This window comes from Lepisma saccharinum, unplaced genomic scaffold (assembly GCF_977018435.1).
Source record: "Lepisma saccharinum unplaced genomic scaffold, izLepSacc3.1 HAP1_SCAFFOLD_98, whole genome shotgun sequence".
NCBI lineage: Eukaryota > Metazoa > Arthropoda > Insecta > Zygentoma > Lepismatidae > Lepisma > Lepisma saccharinum.
The window spans coordinates 1,348,249-1,369,779 of NW_028142928.1; the positions used below are offsets into that span (position 1 = coordinate 1,348,249).

At 38.6% G+C, this 21,531-nt stretch overlaps 1 protein-coding gene across 1 annotated transcript; it reads left to right on the forward strand.

The window, feature by feature from the left end:
• Positions 1 to 2,974: 2,974 nt before the first annotated feature.
• Positions 2,975 to 21,203, forward strand: LOC145982314 (cathepsin B-like). The gene is made up of 6 exons (XM_083115874.1): positions 2,975 to 3,085; positions 5,894 to 6,103; positions 8,709 to 8,909; positions 12,040 to 12,184; positions 14,627 to 14,743; positions 20,998 to 21,203. The coding sequence occupies exons 1-6, from the start codon at positions 2,975 to 2,977 to the stop codon at positions 21,201 to 21,203; spliced, it is 990 nt and encodes a 329-aa protein (XP_082972000.1).
• The last annotated feature ends 328 nt before the right edge of the window (positions 21,204 to 21,531 follow it).

Genomic DNA, 21,531 nt, shown 5'->3' on the forward strand with positions numbered 1-21,531 from the left:
GTGGTTTACTCCACTATTTTTCAACTCCACTTGAAATATTTCCGCTAGTTGCAGCTTTCACATATGCAGCTGAAAGCAAACTTGTAACTTCAAACTGTGTCACTACTCTTCCTGGATGATTAAGTAACCATTTTTAAAATTCCTGACCATAATATGTCATTAACGGACCAAAAAACGACACGTTATGAGGCTGTAAACGGTGCGTACAATGAGATGGTGGCAAACATACCTAGTCTGGCCATAAATACTGTTACAAACTTTTGACTTGGACTGTACATTCGGTAGTCAAGCTCATGAACCAAGCTTGTGATGAAGTTCACTCCTGACCATTGTGTGTTCAGCTGTGAAAGAGCAAGCGTGTATGTTCCTGTGCTTAGCATGGAGTGTGGCGAATATGAAAACAGATTAGCCGTAATTGCTCTGCATATGGTTGGGAAGTCACTCACTGAGATTTTCCCAGCTCCTAAAAATCCCAAAGATCAGCAAAAGGTTTGTGTATCAGACAATCCAGAGATTTACTGATACTGGTAGCATGAAAGATCGCCCAAGAGTGGTCGACTTCACACTGTATGAACAGCTGCGGCTGTTAAAGCAGTGCTGACTCACATCCTCCGAAATCCCATCCGGAAGCAAGTGATAATGGCACAGGAGCTGAACACTTCACAACAATCAATGTTCAGGGTACTTAATGAAGACCTTGGAATTGGAGCTTACCGGTGGAGTACTGGAAATTTCCTGACGACACAAGTGAAGAATCAGATGGAACTGAAATCGAGACGGCTCCTGCAGCGGTACGTTGTCAATGTGCATTGCAGAATTCTCTTCACTGATAAAAAAAATTGTTCACCACTGAATAAAGTTTTAAGCGCCAAAATGAAAGGTTATATGCTTCAAACTCTCGAGAAGTTTGTGAGAGAGTTCCCAAAAATCAGAGATGCCACCAACCCTCTTCAGTCATGATTTGGTGGGGGTGAGCTATGAGAGTTCCACCAGGCCTCATTTTTTAAAAAAGGGCTAAAAAGCCGTGCGAAAGTGTATGTGGAAAGTGTCCTGGACCCTCTCTTGACACTGTTGAACCAAATAATGTTTCACAACGAATCCTGGATGTTAAAGAAATGTTCTGCCCCAGCTCATAAGGCAAGGATGATGCGACGGTGACTGGAGACCAGTGTACTCCATTTCATCTCCACTTTTGATTGGCCATCTGATAGCTATGATCTCAGTACCTTGGACTACAAACTGTGCCCAGAGCTAGAGGGGACTGTCTGCAAGAAGACGAACCCTATAATTGAAAGTTAAAAGCGCTCCTTCATAGCAGGAGTGGCGGACTTCCCCATCAAGACAATCCGTGCTGCAATAGATGCCTGGCCAGGGAGACTTCGAGCCTGTGTGAGTGCGAAAAGTGTGCATTTTGAAAACTGATTGGTGCTATTTGCGTGTAATATATCTAAGTGTAACATACTAAAAGAACATTTAAAAATCTGAAACTATATTCAATTTATTCACAAAATAGTGTGTAACAGTATTTATGGCCAGACTGGGTATATCTTGATGTATAAAATTAGTAGTTTCTGAATCAATATATGATGTTTTACTTATTTTCTTTACTAAGGTAAAATGGTATACGTCATTTTACACTGATCAATAATGTGTCGTTTTACCCGACGACGCTAAAAAAGTTATGAAGTGCTTTTCTGAGACAGCAGTGAAATATTACACGTGCCAGCAATTCCTCATTTAAGCCATTGAACACCACTCCCAGAAATTCCTCTTGTTAATACGACAGTGCACAGTCGAAGTAATGGAAATACATTTCCTTTGCTTACAAGAAAAAAATTACCATTCACATTTTCAAACATTCACTTGCCCACAACAGCACATTCGTGGAACACTGTTGGCATTTTACAAGTTAGGGTTTTGTCACACTGTGCATCTGAAGGACTGAACAACCTTCGCCTTTAAACCTCAATGTCTACGACACACGGACTACCTGAGTGTCATTTTAGGCCAGATTTCAAAGAAGTTACTAGAGGATTTGGGACATGTTGGAATTATTATGCAAACTGATCCACATTATCCAATTCTGTGAACATTTTGCGTACATTCATGTCTATCTCTGTTTCATGAATTCCTTAACTTGGTCATGCTTTATTTCTTTTGCTTTTAGTTTCTAAATCTTAAAATAATTCCACGCAGAAGACCACAGTTTGAACGTATGTTGATATCATTTTGTCTATTTATACATTCCATTCTTGACGTATTACTTTTCGACTTCATGATAATTGAACAATCATGATAGTGTGTCTATTTGCAACGGCAGCTTCAGGAAGTTATATTACCATTTTGGTTATTTCATGGAATATTTTGCCTCTTGGGTTAATCATGACGATGAGAAGGAATGGTGAAATAAATGATTGGAGAAACAGATATTCGAACCCTGGACTGTATGTATTTAGCAACGCTCGAACATTACTTTAAACAAGCTTTTTTATTATCCTTACTGTGGGGCATATCAGGTAAATTACTGTTCTGCACTACCACTACTTTTTCAAAAATGTTTGACGGGGCTTCAACTGCGAAACTGCTTCCCTCCCAGCATACCGTTGGAAGGACCTCTTTTCAAAATCTAAACGAAACATCAGCGTTTCTACACTCTGTCCTGGTTATCTCTGGAACAAGCTAACGAAAACAAGTCTCTGCGCAAGTGGTGACGCGAGATGGCTCCACCAAGGAACACGTCGGAGGGAATGGGATTGCGTTGGAGGTGGGAAAGGATTGCAGTTACCAGCCTTTGCAGCAGCGTGTATTGCTTCGCTCAGCCCACTCGATTCCCCTTCTCTGCCTCTATGCGCGGCCTTGCTCCAGTGATAGCCTGGACATAGTATACGTTGTATATTCGTTAACTTACATCACTTATATGTGTATTTTAAATAACTGCAGAAACGAAAATTTCCATCTACTTTTCAGGTGAAAGATGATACTACTTTATCTAATATGCATCTTTGCCCTGGGGGCTGCAAACGAGTTTCATCCACTATCAGACGATTTCATATATCATATCAATACTTTAAATACTTCATGGAAGGTAAGTAGTCTGCGACATGCCATTCGGCTTGTCCGTCTCTTTTGTAGCATGACGTTATGAAAATTATATTGGCAATTTAATGTTTTTGGAATATCTTCAAATCATAATCTTCGCTTTAGAGTTGGCAAGTTTCGCGAGTGCTCGAGAATTGCTGGAGCTAGTTCGAAGCAACAGATTGCAAAACTTGGTAAAAAGGCTATGGAGAGCATAGGGAAGCAAATGCTGACGATAGAAATAGATCAATTATTCACGACCAGGTGCAAATGTGGCGCTGAAGCAACAACAACCAGTAATTTGAGATGCCGGTACAGCAGTGTTCATTATTCTTCCTGCCAACGTGGATGACCCTTTGTAAGCGTAAGACATTGTGATCTATTGCCGTACGAAGCGTTTTCCTGGATGTTGTTCAATGTTCACCAGCTTTCAGCATCAAATTTCAACCTGGTGGTGAAAATTTGAAATTGTTTTCGTCCGTATTCGGTTCCCCTTGGTCTCCATAGGCTCTGTACCAAGTTTCATCGCACTCCGTTGCTTCGAATGGCCTCCAGAGGGCTCTGCGTAGGGCAACTTTAATTGTAGAGTTGAAATGAAAACCGGGCTAAGTACCAAAAACGGAATTCCGAGAAAATGAAGAAAAACTGTTGAAAGGAAAACCACCATATTTGTGGCAGTGACATGGTCATAAAAACTCTTTTTATATGGAAATACGTACTGTAATAAAAACAAATTGTTGTAATGAAATCCTACTATTGTTTAATATTTATGTTATCTACGTTCATAGTTAAAATAAATGAAAGTTAACGTTGGATCTTTTTTTCCTTTGAATCAACTATCGAACTTTTCAGCTTAGAAAATAGAAGGTTTAAATAATTAAGGAAGTAGAATAGGGTAGTAGGTTAATAGGATTAATTTCTGCATATTGTGGAGGTACGTAAATTCGTCGGAAGGGAGAACTAGACGATTCCCCCAACTTTCCGACAAGTTTGCGTTAAGGCAGATGTATTCATTCGATCAATTGGGTTATTTTCAGCAGTGAGTGAACAGTGGCCTCGTAAGGGGTAATCAGTGGGCACGCAGCATAAGGAGTGTAGTAGTTTTGTTGATAAATCGCTTCTGTAATTTAAGTTGTATGACGTCATATAAATATAGGTAGCATTGTTACGTAAACGTTATATATAGTAGCAGTTCTGTAATAGGTGGTACGTATTTTTTACGACAAAAGAAGATTGTCGGTTTGCTTTAAGATTACGTACTTCATTGCAATAAGTAGATATCAGAATCAACAAGACTACTCACTCACTACTGGAATCGTTACAAAAGATGGTAGTAGAGTAATATAAGTCAGTACTCGTCACAGTTCGGTGGCACTCGGCCCTGGGTTTCATTCCACAGCTGGTGGAACTTACCCATGCGCATTCTACTAGCCACATTGTACACTACGAACAATACGCATTACAGATAGCCTACTGCACAGCATATTGGGCTCGGCACATAGCACACTTTTCGACACAGAACTGAAGGTTTGATGATTTGGCACTTAGCCTGGTTTTCATTTCCACTCTTCACACAATTGTGTCTACTCGGCAGGTCCGGCGACTGCCTCATATCTTCAATGGGCACGAGTCAAGATTCGAACTCATGACCCACGATACGTCAGCCGTGATAACGTCAGACTTAACTCTGGAGAGGTACTGCAAGTTTTATCATTTCGCAAGAAATAAACATATTCCAGATTCGTTCATGAAGATCAAATGCACAGTTTCTCGGCCATTTAGCAAATAAATGTAAATCCATTGCAGAAACACATGTCAGTTTATACAGGCAAGCATATGTGTGCGATGTTAACAGTACTGAAACAAATTACGTATAATAATGTAAGGTCAGACTTTTGTCTGGCGTAGAGGTAACACTGCCGTCTTATGACTAAGGGGTTTTGGGTTCGATGCCCTTGTGTAGGCGCAGTTCCGATCAACTACTTGCCGCAATTTTTTTCAAGGACGCCAATCGAATTATTTATGAATGGATAGAGAGGGTTGTGGAAATGAATTGGAACATAATTGTGTAGCTTCGTATATAGTTTAAATTGCAGAATGTTAGGACTACTTTCAGGTGTTAGAATAATCACCCGATTTCGAAAGGCTATATATTTTTTATTTATCAAACCAGGAACTTGGAATTGCTTAAAATAAACAGCTATACATAAATTTTTACATACAAAATGTTCATAAGTGGTCAATGTGACCCCCTTTGGACGCTCGGCATATGTCCATACGGTAGGAGACTTCGTCCCATACAGATGCGAGCAAGTCTGGAGTCACTGCTGCCACTGCTGCTGTGATCCGATTTCGCATCTCATCCACAGCTAGTCATTGGAATAAAGCTGTAACTGTGGGAAGAGCCAGTTCTCACCATACTGTCGCCGAAATTCACGGTGCACTGTTGTAACAGATTCACACACTTCAAAGCTAAGTACCCAGAAACCTTTTTGTTGCGACGTCGCCATCTTTCTTGAATCTGATTCGAGGACCGGGGGGAGCCCGCTACTGCTAAATGCCGGCAATCGTGTGAAACTCACGAATATACTATTCTTAACAGTACGTTGTTCGATGTTTTTTAGCGAACGATTACTGAGTTAAATTACTTCGAAATCGGATGATTCTTTTTGAAACACGGTGTGTATATAGTGGAAGTGTATTCATAGATTTTCCTACCATAAACATTTATGAATCTTATGTGTTTGTGTGGGGTAAAACCGCAAAGAAGGGAGACTACATCAACTTGGATTGACATTGTTTCTTCATTTTTTAGGCTGGTCGAAATTTCCCCCCAGAAACTTCAATGACGTACATCAAGGGCTTAATGGGAGTTCTCCCAGACAACAAACACTTCCGCCTCCCACAGAAAGAGAATGTGCTTCTGTCTGCTGACATCCCGGAGGAGTTTGATGCCCGTAAACAGTGGCCAAATTGTCCAACAGTAAAAGAGATAAGAGATCAAGGGGCCTGTGGCTCGTGTTGGGTAAGCATATTTGTGAAATATAACTATAGTGATGCTTCCAATAAAAATATTTCCAGCTGACTGTCTTACTACAGTATTCGTTTTGTGAATTTTGATTTGTGTATGAAAACAATGTTTCTTCTTATGGCATAACTCTTCCACATTCTCAACATTTCGATGCTACAATATTACATCTATTTAAGATATTCTATACCGCTCGCAATTCCAACTGGCGGCTGGGAAACAACGAATCAGCGATCAGTTTAATTCTCTTCGACTGACATCGGGCATATTCGAGTCACAAGGCACCGAAAGTTCCTGGCAGGATGAAACAAATTAACACCGGATACGCAGCATGTTGTCAAATGTACTGTAAAGTTGGAAGAGAGAGAGTTGATCAGCGCCGTTACTGGATAAAACTTGTACAATAGTACACCAAGCAAGGAAAATTAGTGCACGATACACCCAAACAGTGTACAAACTATCCAATAAAAGCAACTGACAAAAACAGACGTTCGTTTGGCAACGTTGTAACGGGAAAGCTATGTTATCCCTACAGCTTTTACTTCGCAACTGAGGTTGTTGACACTCATCGAGGCACACACCCCCGAAGACGATTAGTGGACAGATAAAGGTATGTAGAAAAAAGTAAGTCAGCCGCCAATTGGGCTTACGACCAGTATAATTCACTCAAATGGTATATACAGGCTTAAATCAATGTATATTTTTACTATTTTTTAGTGTGATATTAAAAATCTGCAACATAAAAAACTGGCATATACACTGGCACATTTAGGTGCGTTCATTTTAAGGCAAAAAGGAAGCTTGCACATTTGTACGGTCAGAGTGTGCTCAAGACAAGATTTCCCATGATGATATGTCAGTGGTCACTAACTGGCTTGTCGTCTGCTTCTGCAGATGGAAGGGAATTGTGTGCATGTTAATGATCATGCATCCTACGTGCTGGATATATGAGGTGAACTGAAGCGGAGAAAGAGGTCTCCTCATCAATTCCTACGAAAAATGTTACTTCTAAAATTGTTTCTAACCAATTCCTTCATAAATTCAAAACTTTGTTGGAATGTTCCCTACGCAGAAAGATGTCGATATTGGACGTTTAGGGATGGGCTATGGTATCTACTGCAAGGTCTAAATGTAAAACACTTAAAGTTATTCACTTAGGATAGAGGTCTCCAAACTCTCAGAACCGTTGAGCTACTTTCCTCATTTGAAAATACTTTGCGAGCTACCAAGGGTAGTTTGACTTTTTATGATTATTTCTTGATTTATAAACCTTTAAGACGTATAATCAAATTATTCTATCTAATTTCCCTACAACATACAAAGACTGCCATTATCGTCTGGTTAATAAGAAGGATGGCACTTTCTATGTTAATAATCAAGGGGTCCCCGGTTCCATACCGATTCTATGCATTCAAACTGTTCTCCTCAATGGACTAAAATCGCGAAATGTTTATTGCGAAGTGTAACGCTTGCATGTCATATTTTGAGATCCATTTTTGTATTTCACTTTTAAAAAATATACTTCGAGGACAACATGTAAATCATAAAAAAGTGAAGATGGAGGCTTTGGATGGTTGTCGTTAGATTTAGATGCTTCTAGACAAAAACAATAGCTCATAGCTCAATAATCAATGTCTTCTACATGCGTTTTCTCCGTGACAAGAGAAAGAAGCACTCCAGTCCTAGTAATTCCAAAATATCTCCCCAGACGTCATGTAAGATTGCTGGAATCACGAATTGTAGTCAACCCCTCACGAGCTACCAGAAATGACCACGTGAGCTACTGGTAGCTTTCTACCGACGGTTTGGCGATCCCTGACTTAGGAAATCTAGTGGGCAGAGCAAAGCAGTACACGGTGCTGCGAAGACTGGTGACTGCAGTTGCTTCCCTCTCCCACTCCACACTTCCACTCAAATCCATTCTTTCTCAGTTGTTCATTAGTAGAGTCGTCTCGCGTCACTACTTGCTCAGGCCGATTGCAAAGTGTCCTCCTCATGAAGTTTTTACCGCGAGGGCAGACCACCAATGCTGATCGGCACTGTGAATAAGCTGCGGAAGGCGATACAGAACAAGAAATGTGGAAAGCTGAGCGAAGGCACTGTGTTCTTGCACGATAACGCACGACCCCATACAGCTGAAGCGGTATCTGGCATTATCCTATTTTGCAGCGACGGAGCGCTGACTTCCTGGTTCCAGTTTTTGGCGGCAGACAAATATTGCACAGGCATACAATTTAGTGCCACGCTAAGACAAATGCCTGGACAACGGTGATGAATATGTCGAAATATAGATTATGAGTCACTCTAACTAATGCCAAATTACTGATGTTCTTGTTTTATTTCATGCCTAATCTAAATTAACTTCCTGGACGCACCTCGTATATAACATTTTTTCCTATTACCGTATTACTCCTCCATTATTTTAGAAACATTCCTTAACTACTTTTACCATTCTGGATATCAAATCTCCCTTCTTGTAACTCTCCATCAATCTTAGCATAACTTTCGCGGGAGAATTTTAGCTGATTGCGATATCCGGCTTTGTCCTCGGTGCATATCGTGGCGATTATTTTCATTGTGGTAATGAAGTTGTCATTTTCAGGCCTTTGGAGCAGTGGAGGCAATGTCTGACAGAGTGTGCATCCACTCTAAAGGCAAGAAACACTTCCATTTCTCAGCTGAGGATCTGGTCACCTGCTGCCGCTTCTGTGGAATGGGATGCTACGGTGGGAATCCTCTGGCAGCTTGGATATACTGGCTGAATATAGGTATCGTCAGTGGAGGACCTTACCATTCACATCAGGTAAACGTTGTTGAATCATATCTTGTCGATGGAAAGAGGCTCACCGGTTACTTTGAGAACCAAAATTGCTTGGTTTCGGATCTCCAGTGTTTTCAAAATCCGTTTTACCACTTTTATCCTTTCATCACCACCGGAACATGAGAATACCATTTTAACCCTTTCTGGACGAGCCTGGGAATACCGAGTTTTTCCCAGGAGACGTTTGTTTTGTGCGTTTTTAAAAAAATCATAGAAATTATGTTGCTAAATGTGTTGTTATTTGACATTTTTTTCTGAAATTTACAACACATCTTCTTTCCGCAGATGTATAATATGTTACATTTTATATACAGCGTGGGCTTCCCAGATGGTGCAGTGGTAGCGTCATCGCCTTGTAATCGAGGGGTCCCGGGTTCGATACCCCGTGGAGGAACAAAGTGGTTCAGATCCCACTTTAAATTGTAGGTCCAGTCCTGATTAGCCTTACTGTACATAAAGTTAACTTAAAACACCAACTCAATCAATCTATCAATATACAGCGTGTCCCAAAATGATTATCGCTGGACCCTGTGGCCGAGTGGTTAGCACATCGCGCTGCGACGCCAAGGGTACCGGGTTCGAATCCTACTCGGGCTTGTTTGTTTGTGAATGTCCATTCATCAATTTCATCACTTATCCCCATCTTCACAAATTAGCCAAGAGGCACAAAACGCGAAGTAAAATAAACTAAATCAATCAATCAAAAACCAAAATGATTATCAGGGTTTCATAGTCGTTTAGTTTCCCTTGTATGTGTGGCATAAGAACAAACAACTCTCAACAAGTTTACATTGTTTTAAATGTTCAATGTGATCACCTTTCGTGACACGGCACACATCCATCCGGTAACACAATGCTTCTCGACGCTTTCGTTCGACATACTTGGAAATCCAGAACTCTTTCCTTTGCAGACACATCCAGCCGTTTGAAACTTATCAAACCATCGACGATTGTTGGAACACTTCCAAATCGCTGAACTGAAACAGCAGAACCACACCTTGCAAATTCAATGAGACAAAAGGACTTATCCACTGAAGTAGCCATCTTGTAACACCTACGCCTACGCTGTGACTGATGGGAAACAAATGATAAGCGCCCAAGGTACCAAACTTAAACAGCCGTTCTTATAGTACATCTACGATATAAAAATTCACCTTCGTCTGTTGCAATATACAAACCGCTTGAAACACCGATAATTATTTTGGAACACGCTGTACATTTACTCACATTTACGATTTTTTTCTGAAACAAGTTTTTGAAAGTAAAAGAAATTAAACATGGTAACAAATGTTACTGAAAATATATGTTCAATACATAATTTTTAATAATTAATGGATAATAACGGAAAAACTTCTTGTAAATGAAATCGTCACTTAATGTGAAATCCAATGCGAAATCCTCGTAAAAAATGTCCACACTGTGCATATAATTTATTCAAAGCTTCTTTCAAGAATATAAACAAAAGCGCCACCTAATTCGACACGAGTACACTTAAAATTCAGCAAAAAAGAAAACGCCGCAAAAACAACAGACAATCACAATCACAGAACATGTTCCACATGGCTACCGTTCTCTTCTAAGCACTTCCGCAAACGTTTAACCCAATGGTCGTGCACCCTACGAAGCACGTCAGGCGATACATGTGCACATGCCTCAGTGACTCTCCTTTTCAGGTGGGCAACACCATTAATTTTAAACTTGTACACAATGGCCCTCAAGTGCTTAGCCTTGAGTGGCCAGCACGGTCCCCCGTACTAACTCCTTTGGATTTTTATCTGTGGGGACACTTTTGTGGTTCACAGCTGTTCTCCCTCTCTATGCATGTGTTTGTTGTGGTGTTACACGGTGTGTATGGTACGTACTCCTTCCTTTCGGAACAGCCCGCAGAGTTCAAAACCAACCCTAATATCTTTCCTAAGTGCACCACCGTTACAGTTATCGTAAAACAACCTGCACCATTCGATTGCTCATTGAAAGAGGGTGTAATTTGATAAATCACATGACCATGTCGCTGTTTGAAATAACAAAGTTGGATCCAATATCCAAAATATTTAGCCCGGTCCTAACTTTGGCCACACCCTGTATATTTAATATATTTCATTATTGCCCCAGCAACATTTCAACTAACCGTATGCTGAACAGAAAGAAAATATGTAATTGTAGGTAGAATGTATCAAAATATATGATACGAAATTTCCATAATTGTTACGTCATAGTTTTGGCAATGAAACGTTTGAAATATATTGCTTCCTTTAGGAGTTAGACCGGAAAAAATGGGCAAGTGATCATTTTTTTTTTTTTGTGTTAACTGACGCAGAAATAGCGCCATTAAGTTGAAATTTTCACTGAAACTAGATATCCCGAATGACTGCTGGAACGGTATTGCATTTGACCTCTCCGATGGCGTAATGGTAACGTCGTCACCTTGTAATCAAGGGGTCCCGGGTTCGATACCTGGTGGAGGCACATTGAACAGTGGTTCGAATCCCATTTTAAACTGTACATACAGTCCCCATTAGCTTATCTGTGCATAAAGTGGACTTAGAATAATAAATCAATTCAACGGTATTGCATTTGAGTAAAATCGGTTGAGAAATTTCAAAATAGGGTGTATCACTGGCTAACTATTGGAAGTTCGTTCATTGCTTACATGTGTATGATTTAGTGTTTTCGAAGTTTATTTATTATCAATTTTGGCCTCCTCTATGGCGCTGTGGTAGTGTCGTTGCCATGTAATTAAAGGGTCTCAGGTTCGATACCCGGTGGAGGCACATACTGGTTCTGATTCCACTTTAAACTGTAGGTCCAGTCTCAATTAGCTTTACTATGCATAAAGTGGACTTAAAACACCAACTCAAACAATTAATCAATTTATCTAAGCCTCCTCATATTTCCTTTGCCGGAGAAAAATTAAGCCGTGCTGCAACACAGGTGTAGAGCAAGACTTTCTAATATTACATTACATAAAGCACCTTCAGATCATTTTCTAATGTTACGTTATATAAAGTAATGTCAGACGAGTTTCTAATATTATGTTACATAAAGTACAGTCAGACGATGCTTTGTGGAAGTTATTAGTTTTATTTCTAATTATTTTGAAAATTTATTTCAGGGATGCCAACCGTATGCAATTCCACCATGTGAGCACGGTGTCAAAGGTTCAAGACCTAATTGTTCTGAAATAAGCAGAACACCAGAATGCATTCGTCGCTGTGAGAAAGGATATCGTGTACCGTACCAAAAAGACCTCCACTATGGTAAGCTCAATAGTTAAGAAGTCGAAGAGTTCAGTCCCTTAAGAAACTTATGACAAACTTTCTTTGTTCAATACTGCTGATTACTTTCTTAAAGTCCATTTTATCATCGGCAGGCTTATTGATATTGATCTTAAATATATTGCAACGTGTCTTCAGTAGGGATCGAACCCGCAACCCTTGAATACAGACCTGAGACTTTATCACTCCGCTATAAGATGGGTCTGCGAAATTGCTATGCTGCGGTACACGAAAATGGGAACTTCAAGGTCAACCGACTTCCCGCTCCTCTCTCTTCGCCCTTCGCTCGGCGGCGTTGTCACGTTTGTAGCTTCGTCTCGGCACGAACGGGTGCAGTTTTTTTTAAGTCAGTCATACGTTGGAAATACCTTCAACGCTGCATTTCTCGTGAAATTCTAGCCTGATTTAACATATCACATTACCTCCTTTCCATTGAAATTGTTTGAGTTGATTCAATATGGCGGCCTATAATATGGCGGACCTCTGCTTGGCACACAGATATATGGTTCCCCCTTGACCTAACATCTTTCTTTCATAAATAATTGTAGCCAACATAACTCCTTTACATTTTATAGGGGGTGTTAAGGAACCTTTGACTCATCCTAGTACAGTCAGACACTTCTGATTTGTAACAATCTCATTTACTTTCAATGGAATCGTTACAAACCAGAAGTGTACGAGACTGTACATTGTGATCAGCCCTTTATCAGTCACGTAGCTATACATATTATTTTGTATCTTGTAATCCCTTGGCAGTTCCAGCTTTCTTTTTTTTTAGTATAGCATGGTGTGCCAATTAGAAAACTCATTCAATTTCATGTACAATAAACTTTATTTCAGCTTCCTAGGCCAAATAGGGGCGGAGTTACAGCACATTTAGTATAGCTGAACCGGCTCAGAAAGGGCAATTTCTGCTAACTTTCACATTGAATAATTTGAAATTTACAATACGAACGGGACTCAAATTTTTCACAGTTACTAAGTTGCATGGACAGTATCAACTCCATAAATTTTATGAAAATCTAAGATGGTCGGGTTGAAAATTGCACATATCTGTGTTAATTTAGTTTCATTATGATACAGTATTATAGAATAAGAAAACTAAAATAATTCAAATTTCGTTCTAATTATCTCATTTCTTGTTTCTATATCTTAAGCTCTGAAGTATCCTACTTCATTTCTGATACAAACCTTACTTTGAAGAATCTCTTTATAATAAATTTCATAGTCTTTGCATTGTGCCATAATCCTACATGTTCATGATGTCATACCCGTCATAAAATTTCTCACACCTGTCACAGGCAAAAACTATTTATAAAAAAGTTATCTAGTAATATTTTTTAGAAATTAAACCATCTAAATGTTGAGTAAAGTTAGGTTTGTGAAAATAAAATTAAATTGATTTAGTATACCTATATATTTCACAGAGTTTTCTGAAGGACTGAAGGAAAGTCATAAAGTCATGTCTCAGAAGTGTCACGCCCATCACAAATACAAAAAAGTATTTTCTGTAGCTGAGAATTGAGATGCTGCAATTAAAGACCTTTCATCAAGGAAAATGAAATTACATGAATTGATAGAGTTACATATTTGAAGGTGCTAATAAAATAATTTATATATGAATGTAAATTTGTCTGAATGTCACAATCGTTAACACATTGGAATTGCACATAACCGGATTAGATGAGTTTGATAAGGAAGGAAGTAGTGTGTAGGCCTGTTATTAGCTTTTGTAATCTTGAGAGAATATCCAAATTCTGAAAAGCTGATACTTAATTTAGCACAAAAAATAAACTGTCGTAATTCAAATAAGTGTTATGAATTCTGCAGAATTTAAGTAAAAGCATAAAATAAATTATAGAAAGTATCAAGTATAATAATTATAATAAAGCAGAGGTACAAAATATTGTAACTTGAAGGAGAGAGCGTCACCCAGCAAAGCAACAGTGCAATTTCGTGTCCAGTTTTCACTTGAGAACATTTTTTTCAAAATGGCAGAGAAAAATTATCTCAGCCCTTGGAAAGGAGATCCGTTACTTTGTAGCCCCACTTTTTTGTGCCACCTAAACTTCTTCGGTCAGATTTTGTACTATTTCTGAACAGAATGCACCTGCCGAGTTTTATCACTTTTCATTTTAGGGTATTGTCTTAATCAGCTTCTTCATGCATTGTACTCTATATAATGAGTGCCTCTTATAGTTTTGTTCAATTGTTTTAACAAACTTTGGCCGAACTTTATTTTCTTATTTATAAAGTGCATTTTAACAATTAAACTTTGTAATTATACATTAAAGCATTGTCTAGACACTTGATTTTTAAGAATTGCCTGGGAAACATGAAAAAGCACGGGAACTTGTTTTGCCAAGATGAATGGCATGGTTGATATTTTGAGATAATAAAACCATGTCTTTCCTTTAATTCCAGGAGAAAGGGTATATATCATTAAGGATGATGCGAAAGTAATTCAGCAGGAAATTATGACAAATGGACCAGTAGAGGCTGTATTCATAGTGTTTGAAGATTTCATTCATTACAAATCAGGTATGAAGCTGTTCAAAAATAAATAAATTATAGACAAAACAGTGAATTTAATTTAATAATGGAACATTCCATTGACAGGGGTGCGACACGCAGACTACGTTTTTATATTAAAGTAATTATTCTACTGATAGTTAAGCAACATTTTTCTTACAGTTTCTTTGCAATGAATTATGAAACTTTACACTGTTGATTAAACATAAATACTCTTAAAATAATTTGCTAGATTTGTAGCTATAAATGAACAACTTTGTATCAGGGGTGAAACAGACGAAATGCTGCCTCTTCACTTAATAAGAAGTTTATTTTCATTGCTGCGAATTGTCAAATGATGAAAAATAAATTAAGACAGAGACAAGGTAACTGACTTTCGAATATTCTAGCGGAGTTGAGGGGAGAATGTAATAGTTAAAGGAGAAATTAATTGTTTTTGGGTACCATGGGTGGGACAGACAAAATTAAATCAAAAGTTAAAATAAACGATCAATATGTAAAATACCTTCTATATTCCAACTTAATTATGTATAATACTTGAATTTTTATCCAATAGACAATTTTAGATTGTTCTCTCACAAGATAGAATAAAGTTACAGCTTTGCATTTAATTTTAAAAATTGAGAATAAGGACACTTTCACTTCGAATGCCCCTAATAGATATTAACAGATGATCATTCGTAGCGTTACAGCCCTTGGAACGCGGGGATCAAACCAAGGGGTGTGCTTACCCCACTAACAATGTAACAATTGATGTTCAGTCTCAAAGCAAAGTTGTAGCTCTGCATTCCAGCACAGGCGAGCAGTACAGTCCTGTTCATTGCTGCAGGGGATGTACATTAAATTCGAAATGTCTTACGTTGGAGATGGAGAAGGCTGTATAATGCTTACTGTCTTCAGTGAGCGGTATTTGGAAAAATCCAGCCCGTTAATCAGCGCTAGAATAGTATCGCTTACCGCGCATGTCATGCAAGATAGATTGGATGGAAGGCGTGGTCAGAGCGTCGAACACGGACGTTTATTTAAAAGTCTTCCGTCTTGAAAAAAAACAGTAACTCCCGTCACGTTTTTTTAACTAATATGACTGCCGAGTTGTATAGACTAGTGCTATCCCGGATTATTCCCTGTTTTTTTATGTTTTCAATTTGGTTTTAATTATCAGAACGAAAATTGATCGGAATCGGATATTGCGGCTTATGAAATGGGGGGCATCAGAGAGTTCTATCCTATGTACATAATTAGTAGCTCTACCTAAATTACATTCTAACCAAGTAAAAACATGTTTGTATTCTAACAAGAGTTCCAAAATTGACTTTTTTCACTTTCCGCCAACTGCGGGTTAATATCAAATTTGGAAATATCCACGAAAGGGATATCATCATTTTCTGATTCTTCATTGGTTAGATTTATCGCTTTTCCTGATGCAGTGTTACCAACTCAGGAGATTCCGCACTACCGATCCGAGTACCTTTGCGAATAATAACTCTGTAATTTAAATAATAACTCTGTAATTTAAACATTTAGATACCAAAACAAGCTGTGGCAGGGTTGAGTATCGCCCGAGGCACCAATAGGCCGATTTAGCCTGAAAATTTACATCTGGTTCAAGTAAAGTTAAATCATGATTTACTGTATATACCAATTTCAAAGGGATGCACAAATGTGATCTCGGTTTTACCACTACCTTTTTTCTAGCAATATATTCAGGTTCTACAGCAGTAAAAAGTAAATTTGCCAATTAAATGGAAACGTAAACGGTTATCTTAGAATCAAACCGAATACGGTTGCGAGGGGGGTGCCAAATCGGCTCAAAGTTAATGTATTACTCTCAAAATCTAAATTTGCATTTTGGCTTTTAAGAAAATCATTACTAAGAATGGTATGGTGACTAAAATTTAGCACTTTCCTTAAGGGCTGTCTAAATGTGAAGCCGTTTAAAGAGAAATCTAAAATTACAATTTCTTTAATCGTTAAGCAATTAGTGGTGACACCTTTTACTAGAGTGTTTATTTGAAACCTCTTAGCATGGGCAGGTATGCCCTGTGAACTGGTTACGCTTATTTGGCTCCACAATCGACTATGAACTTTTGATGTTCTCCATTTACATGGATGAGGTCTTCAGACGTGGAACTAGAGACTGAGATCTTTTTACTGCCCACAGGTTTGTCCTCACTACTTGCGGTTAACTGAAGTTTAAACGCTCCTGATTTTCCATACAAAAATCTTCGCGGTGGTTAGGAAAACCGCACCGCGTACAGAGCTGCCGGCTACGCCGGTCATTTTGTTCAAACGTCCGCGGAGGAGGATAGCCCTCGCCACTGGCCGCGCTGAAAATTTGATCGGTTTTGTGAATGGTTAGCACTAAATCTTGGTCTGTCGGGGTTGGGGCCTACAGTTTTAGAATTGTCATTTCTATTGGAATGCATCACTTCCTCCAACTTGAGAGTTAGGTTGCTGACCTGTTTAGCTAGCGCTTCGACAGCGGACGATTCTGACGCAGGGAGGGCAGTTATTTTTGTCTTTTTACATTGTCCAATTCCGATTGCAAAGCATACAGCTGGAAATGTATCTCTTGATAGCTCTAGGCATGGAGTCCGGAATAACCGCCGTAGTGCTGACTGCGGGGTCATGTTGCACCGGAATTCGCAACTCTGCTGGAGAAGGAAACAAGGTTTCTCTCTGTGCCGTATGCAAAAGTTCCCGTATAGTACGGCTGTGCATCATGAATTTAGCCTATTCAAATGGCTTCAAATCTTTCAAAAGGTCCGTGACTGAATTATATTGTTTATTGTAAATTTCCCTGATAAATTGAGGTTGAAGACCTGAATTAATGTATTTCAGCTGCATGTTGATTTCCATGTTAGGATCCATTTTAAATAATAGGGCTTATTTATCCCTAACATAAGAAGATACCGCTCATTCCCTGTGAAACAGATATCTTATCTGCTCCTCAATCTGCAACTGATCGAGGGAGCCTGTGAATTCTTCAATTAGCCTTCTTTTAACCTCGTCGTAAGTTGTAACATATACCCCGGGTTGCAGACTGATGGCATTAAACCATCGCAACGTGGGACCGTTCAGTAAGGCTGGAAATATTTGGTCTTTCTTTACCTCGTCCCAGTTGTTCAAAGTTGCCACACTCTCGAAGCGCTCTACGAACTTATTGACCTCCTCCCCTGAGGCACCCTTAAACTGAATGCTATCAATAAAGAGGTGGACAAAAGGTGTTTGAGCCATGATTGGGGCTGGTTTCATTGGTTTCATTTGGTGTTTTAAGTCCACTTTGTGCACAGTAAGGCTCGGGACTGGACCTACAGTTTAAAGTGGGATACGAACAACTATGTGCCTCCAGCGAGTATCGAACCCGGGACACCTTGATTATAAGGCTATGATTGGGGGGTCGATGCGAATGTTAGTAATTTGAATGTTAGCTTGCGCGCGTGCGCGACTTCTAGTTACTGGGGGACTGCTTCTAATAGGGGTGGACTAGGCGCTCGGAAATCCCTCCACATCAAAAGACGGGCTTCCGGCGAGATTGATTAGCCGATTCAAAGTGGTATCAAGCTCGTCTTCTAGTTCCAAAAACGACATGAACCATCATTATCAAAGATGACGCACTGTGCGTAAAAGCCCTCCAATATAACAAGAAAAAAATTCGCGGGGATAACAGTTCTAACATGTCATATTAATGGTTATCTCATTTTCATCACATTTTCGGAAAAATGGATGAAAAAAATCCAAGCGTTAACGCCACGCAACGCTCTAATTTTCCATCACATTTCCGTAAGAATGGACGAAAAGCCCAAGCATCTCACTACGTAGCATTCCTGCTTTTGGAACGCGGGGATCAAACCAAGGGATGTGCTCATCCCACTAACAAATACCTAGTTAAGCATTTAGGTAGTTAATGTAAACTCATGTTTAGATTTACACACTTCAGACTAAGCAAGTGATAATGGCAGATAGGGTGAAGATAACTTACCCCTGTTCGGTAACGAAACAAAGCTATTGCTCTAGCTTGTTGCTCCTACAGACGATTTCCAAGTAAAGACCCCGAGCTACTCCCCTCACCTGGTTTTGTTCCATCCTCTTGACCTTAATAAAGGCCAGCGTCCTCGCCGTTTCCTGTGTAAAACCCATTATTATTCAATATTCTGAGCAAGTCTTGACAAGTTTCTGCCAGCTAGCTTTATTCGTTACCGGACGGGCATGTTACGCATTCATATTTATTGTTAACGTAAAGAACTATAGCTCAGAAATCAGTAACGCAAACAATATGTAAGCAAAATTCATGTTTTAGATAGTTTAATGGCTTAATTTCAATCTTGTACCTATAACACATTTTGACTGTTGAACATAAGTCAAAGAATCATGAATAGTTCCTAACATAATTTAATGGCTCTGAAATATACAAAAAATATCATAAGGTTGAAAATATAGCATTTTACAAACAACTATGATTATCCACCCTTGAGACAGGTCTCGTATTACATGAAAAACACTATGGATCAAGATTTACACATTTGCATTATCACACATTTTGGGCATACCGTGAAGTTAGAACAATTAACCAGCTTCATCATATATAATCAACATTAGATCAATGTCAGAGAATATGTACGATTCTCTCCTTCCCTAAAGTTAGAAGAAGAGGAAATTTATCTAAGGTTTGAAAACCTGAACGTGTCTTGTCTTCATCATATATAATCAACATTAGATCAATGTCAGAGAATATGTACGATTCTCTCCTTTCCTAAAGTTAGAAGAAGAGGAAATTTATCTAAGGTTTGAAAACCTGAACGTGTCTTGTTCTAGAATCAAGTTTGAATGCAAACTGGCATGTTTTGTTTTTTTAGTATTTAGGCAAAATGTTTACTGAAAACACTTTACATAATACTGTGCTTCACAGTAAATGCCTATTTTCCATTATCTGCTGCGAAAATGTGCTCAGAACACAGCAAACGATTCCTTGCACAATCGTAGATGTGTATTGCGTCTAGTAATTTTACATGTAGTTGCTAAAACCCTGGATTATCATTTTCTTATGAACAGTTCACCCTTTCCTGTTCTCCCACTGCGTAGTTCAATATTTACTGTTAAACGTTTGTTTGTACAAGGCAGGTAAGATTATTTTGAAACCTTGATTAAACTGATTGAATTTTTGGCAAACTTTTAAATATTTAGTTTTCTTATTTTTATTTTTTACGGAAAGCACTCATTTTACATGATATTTTGCATTACGGAAAATGCATATTTTTCTTGATCTGTAGCGAAAATATCCTCAGAATATAGGCAAGCGATTCCTTGCACTATTATCGATGAATATTGCGTCTAGTAATGTTATAGGCTAAGAAGAAAGGATGATAACATTCATGTGGTTAATGTTCAGGAATATTCGGCCTTGAAAGGACTTAATTGTAGTCCCAGTGATTAACAGCAGTGCAATATTGTGAAGTAGTGACGTTTATATCACACATGGATGCGAGTTTCTGAGCAAACAAAAAATGTTCAGAATGTATAATGTCCTGCTTCTTGTAGAGGTAGCGTGGTTGCTTTCTATGTCGTTAGTCGCATTTACTTCATGTCAACATCTCTTTCAGAAGGTGTGAGATAAAATAATTATTTATATTCAAAGGCAATTGTTGTTGCTTTCCTTCCAATTCAATTCGAATTCCAATTTGTATGGAAAACAATGAAAAATATAATCTTCAAAAATGTTCTATCTTGATACATGCGAACTACCTCTTTGATCTCCTTGCTTTATGTTTTACTGTACCCTCATGTTTAGTGACAAAATAGTTTTTGAAGAAGCAGATTTTTTAACACATTCAAATTGTGAACATTTTTTATGAACTTTCAAATATTCTAAATTGCTTTTATCAAACACATGAAGTTCTAATTCTTATAAATAATTTTGATCAGTGGCGACGATTAGGTAGGGCGTGGCCAGGGCAGTTGCCTACAAAAAGAAAGTAAACTGTCCTTACTCCCCCCACCCACCCCTCCCCCTTAAAAAAGTTAAGAAGTAAGTTAAAAGTTTTAATTTTGAAAATATTTAGCAATGAAGATCCAAAAAGCTAAGTGACTCTGGACTAATAAGTGAGATTTGTGTTTCACTCTTCCAATATTTCAATTTAAGTTCATAATAAAAAGGTATATAGGAATTTCAAGCAATATTTCTGATATTTAGCCACATTGGATGATCAAGAGAAAAACTGGATAATATGTTCTGCTTTTTCATCTCGCAAAATGATCTCTTGCAGGTGTGTATAAGCATGTGTCTGGAGATGAACTGGGTGGACATGCTATTAAAATCCTAGGCTGGGGCAAGGAGCATGGTGACCCCTACTGGCTGGTGGCCAATTCCTGGAACACAGACTGGGGCCAGGATGGATACTTCAAAATCCTCAGAGGTCATGATGAGTGCAGTATTGAAAGACTCATAATTGCAGGAATTCCCATAGTGTAACAAGACGAAGAGGTTCTCTGATGATTACTTCCTAAGAGAAATACGTTGTGCAGTTCAGGTGATTTTTTGTGTAACATAACAGTATAAACGCTGAGAATTTTCTAAGGTTCTACACGTGAGCATAATGAATAAATATATGAATATAATATTCACAGGAGACGCCTTGCACGGAAGTCTGTGAGTATTTTGGAAGTAGATTTAACGATGGAAATAAGTTGCAATATTACGTATCAGTATCACCTCATTACACTACTACAATAAAATAATCTTATTTAGTTATTTACAGCTCTAGTAACATTTTGAGTTATTTTGCTGCACTAAATTATGT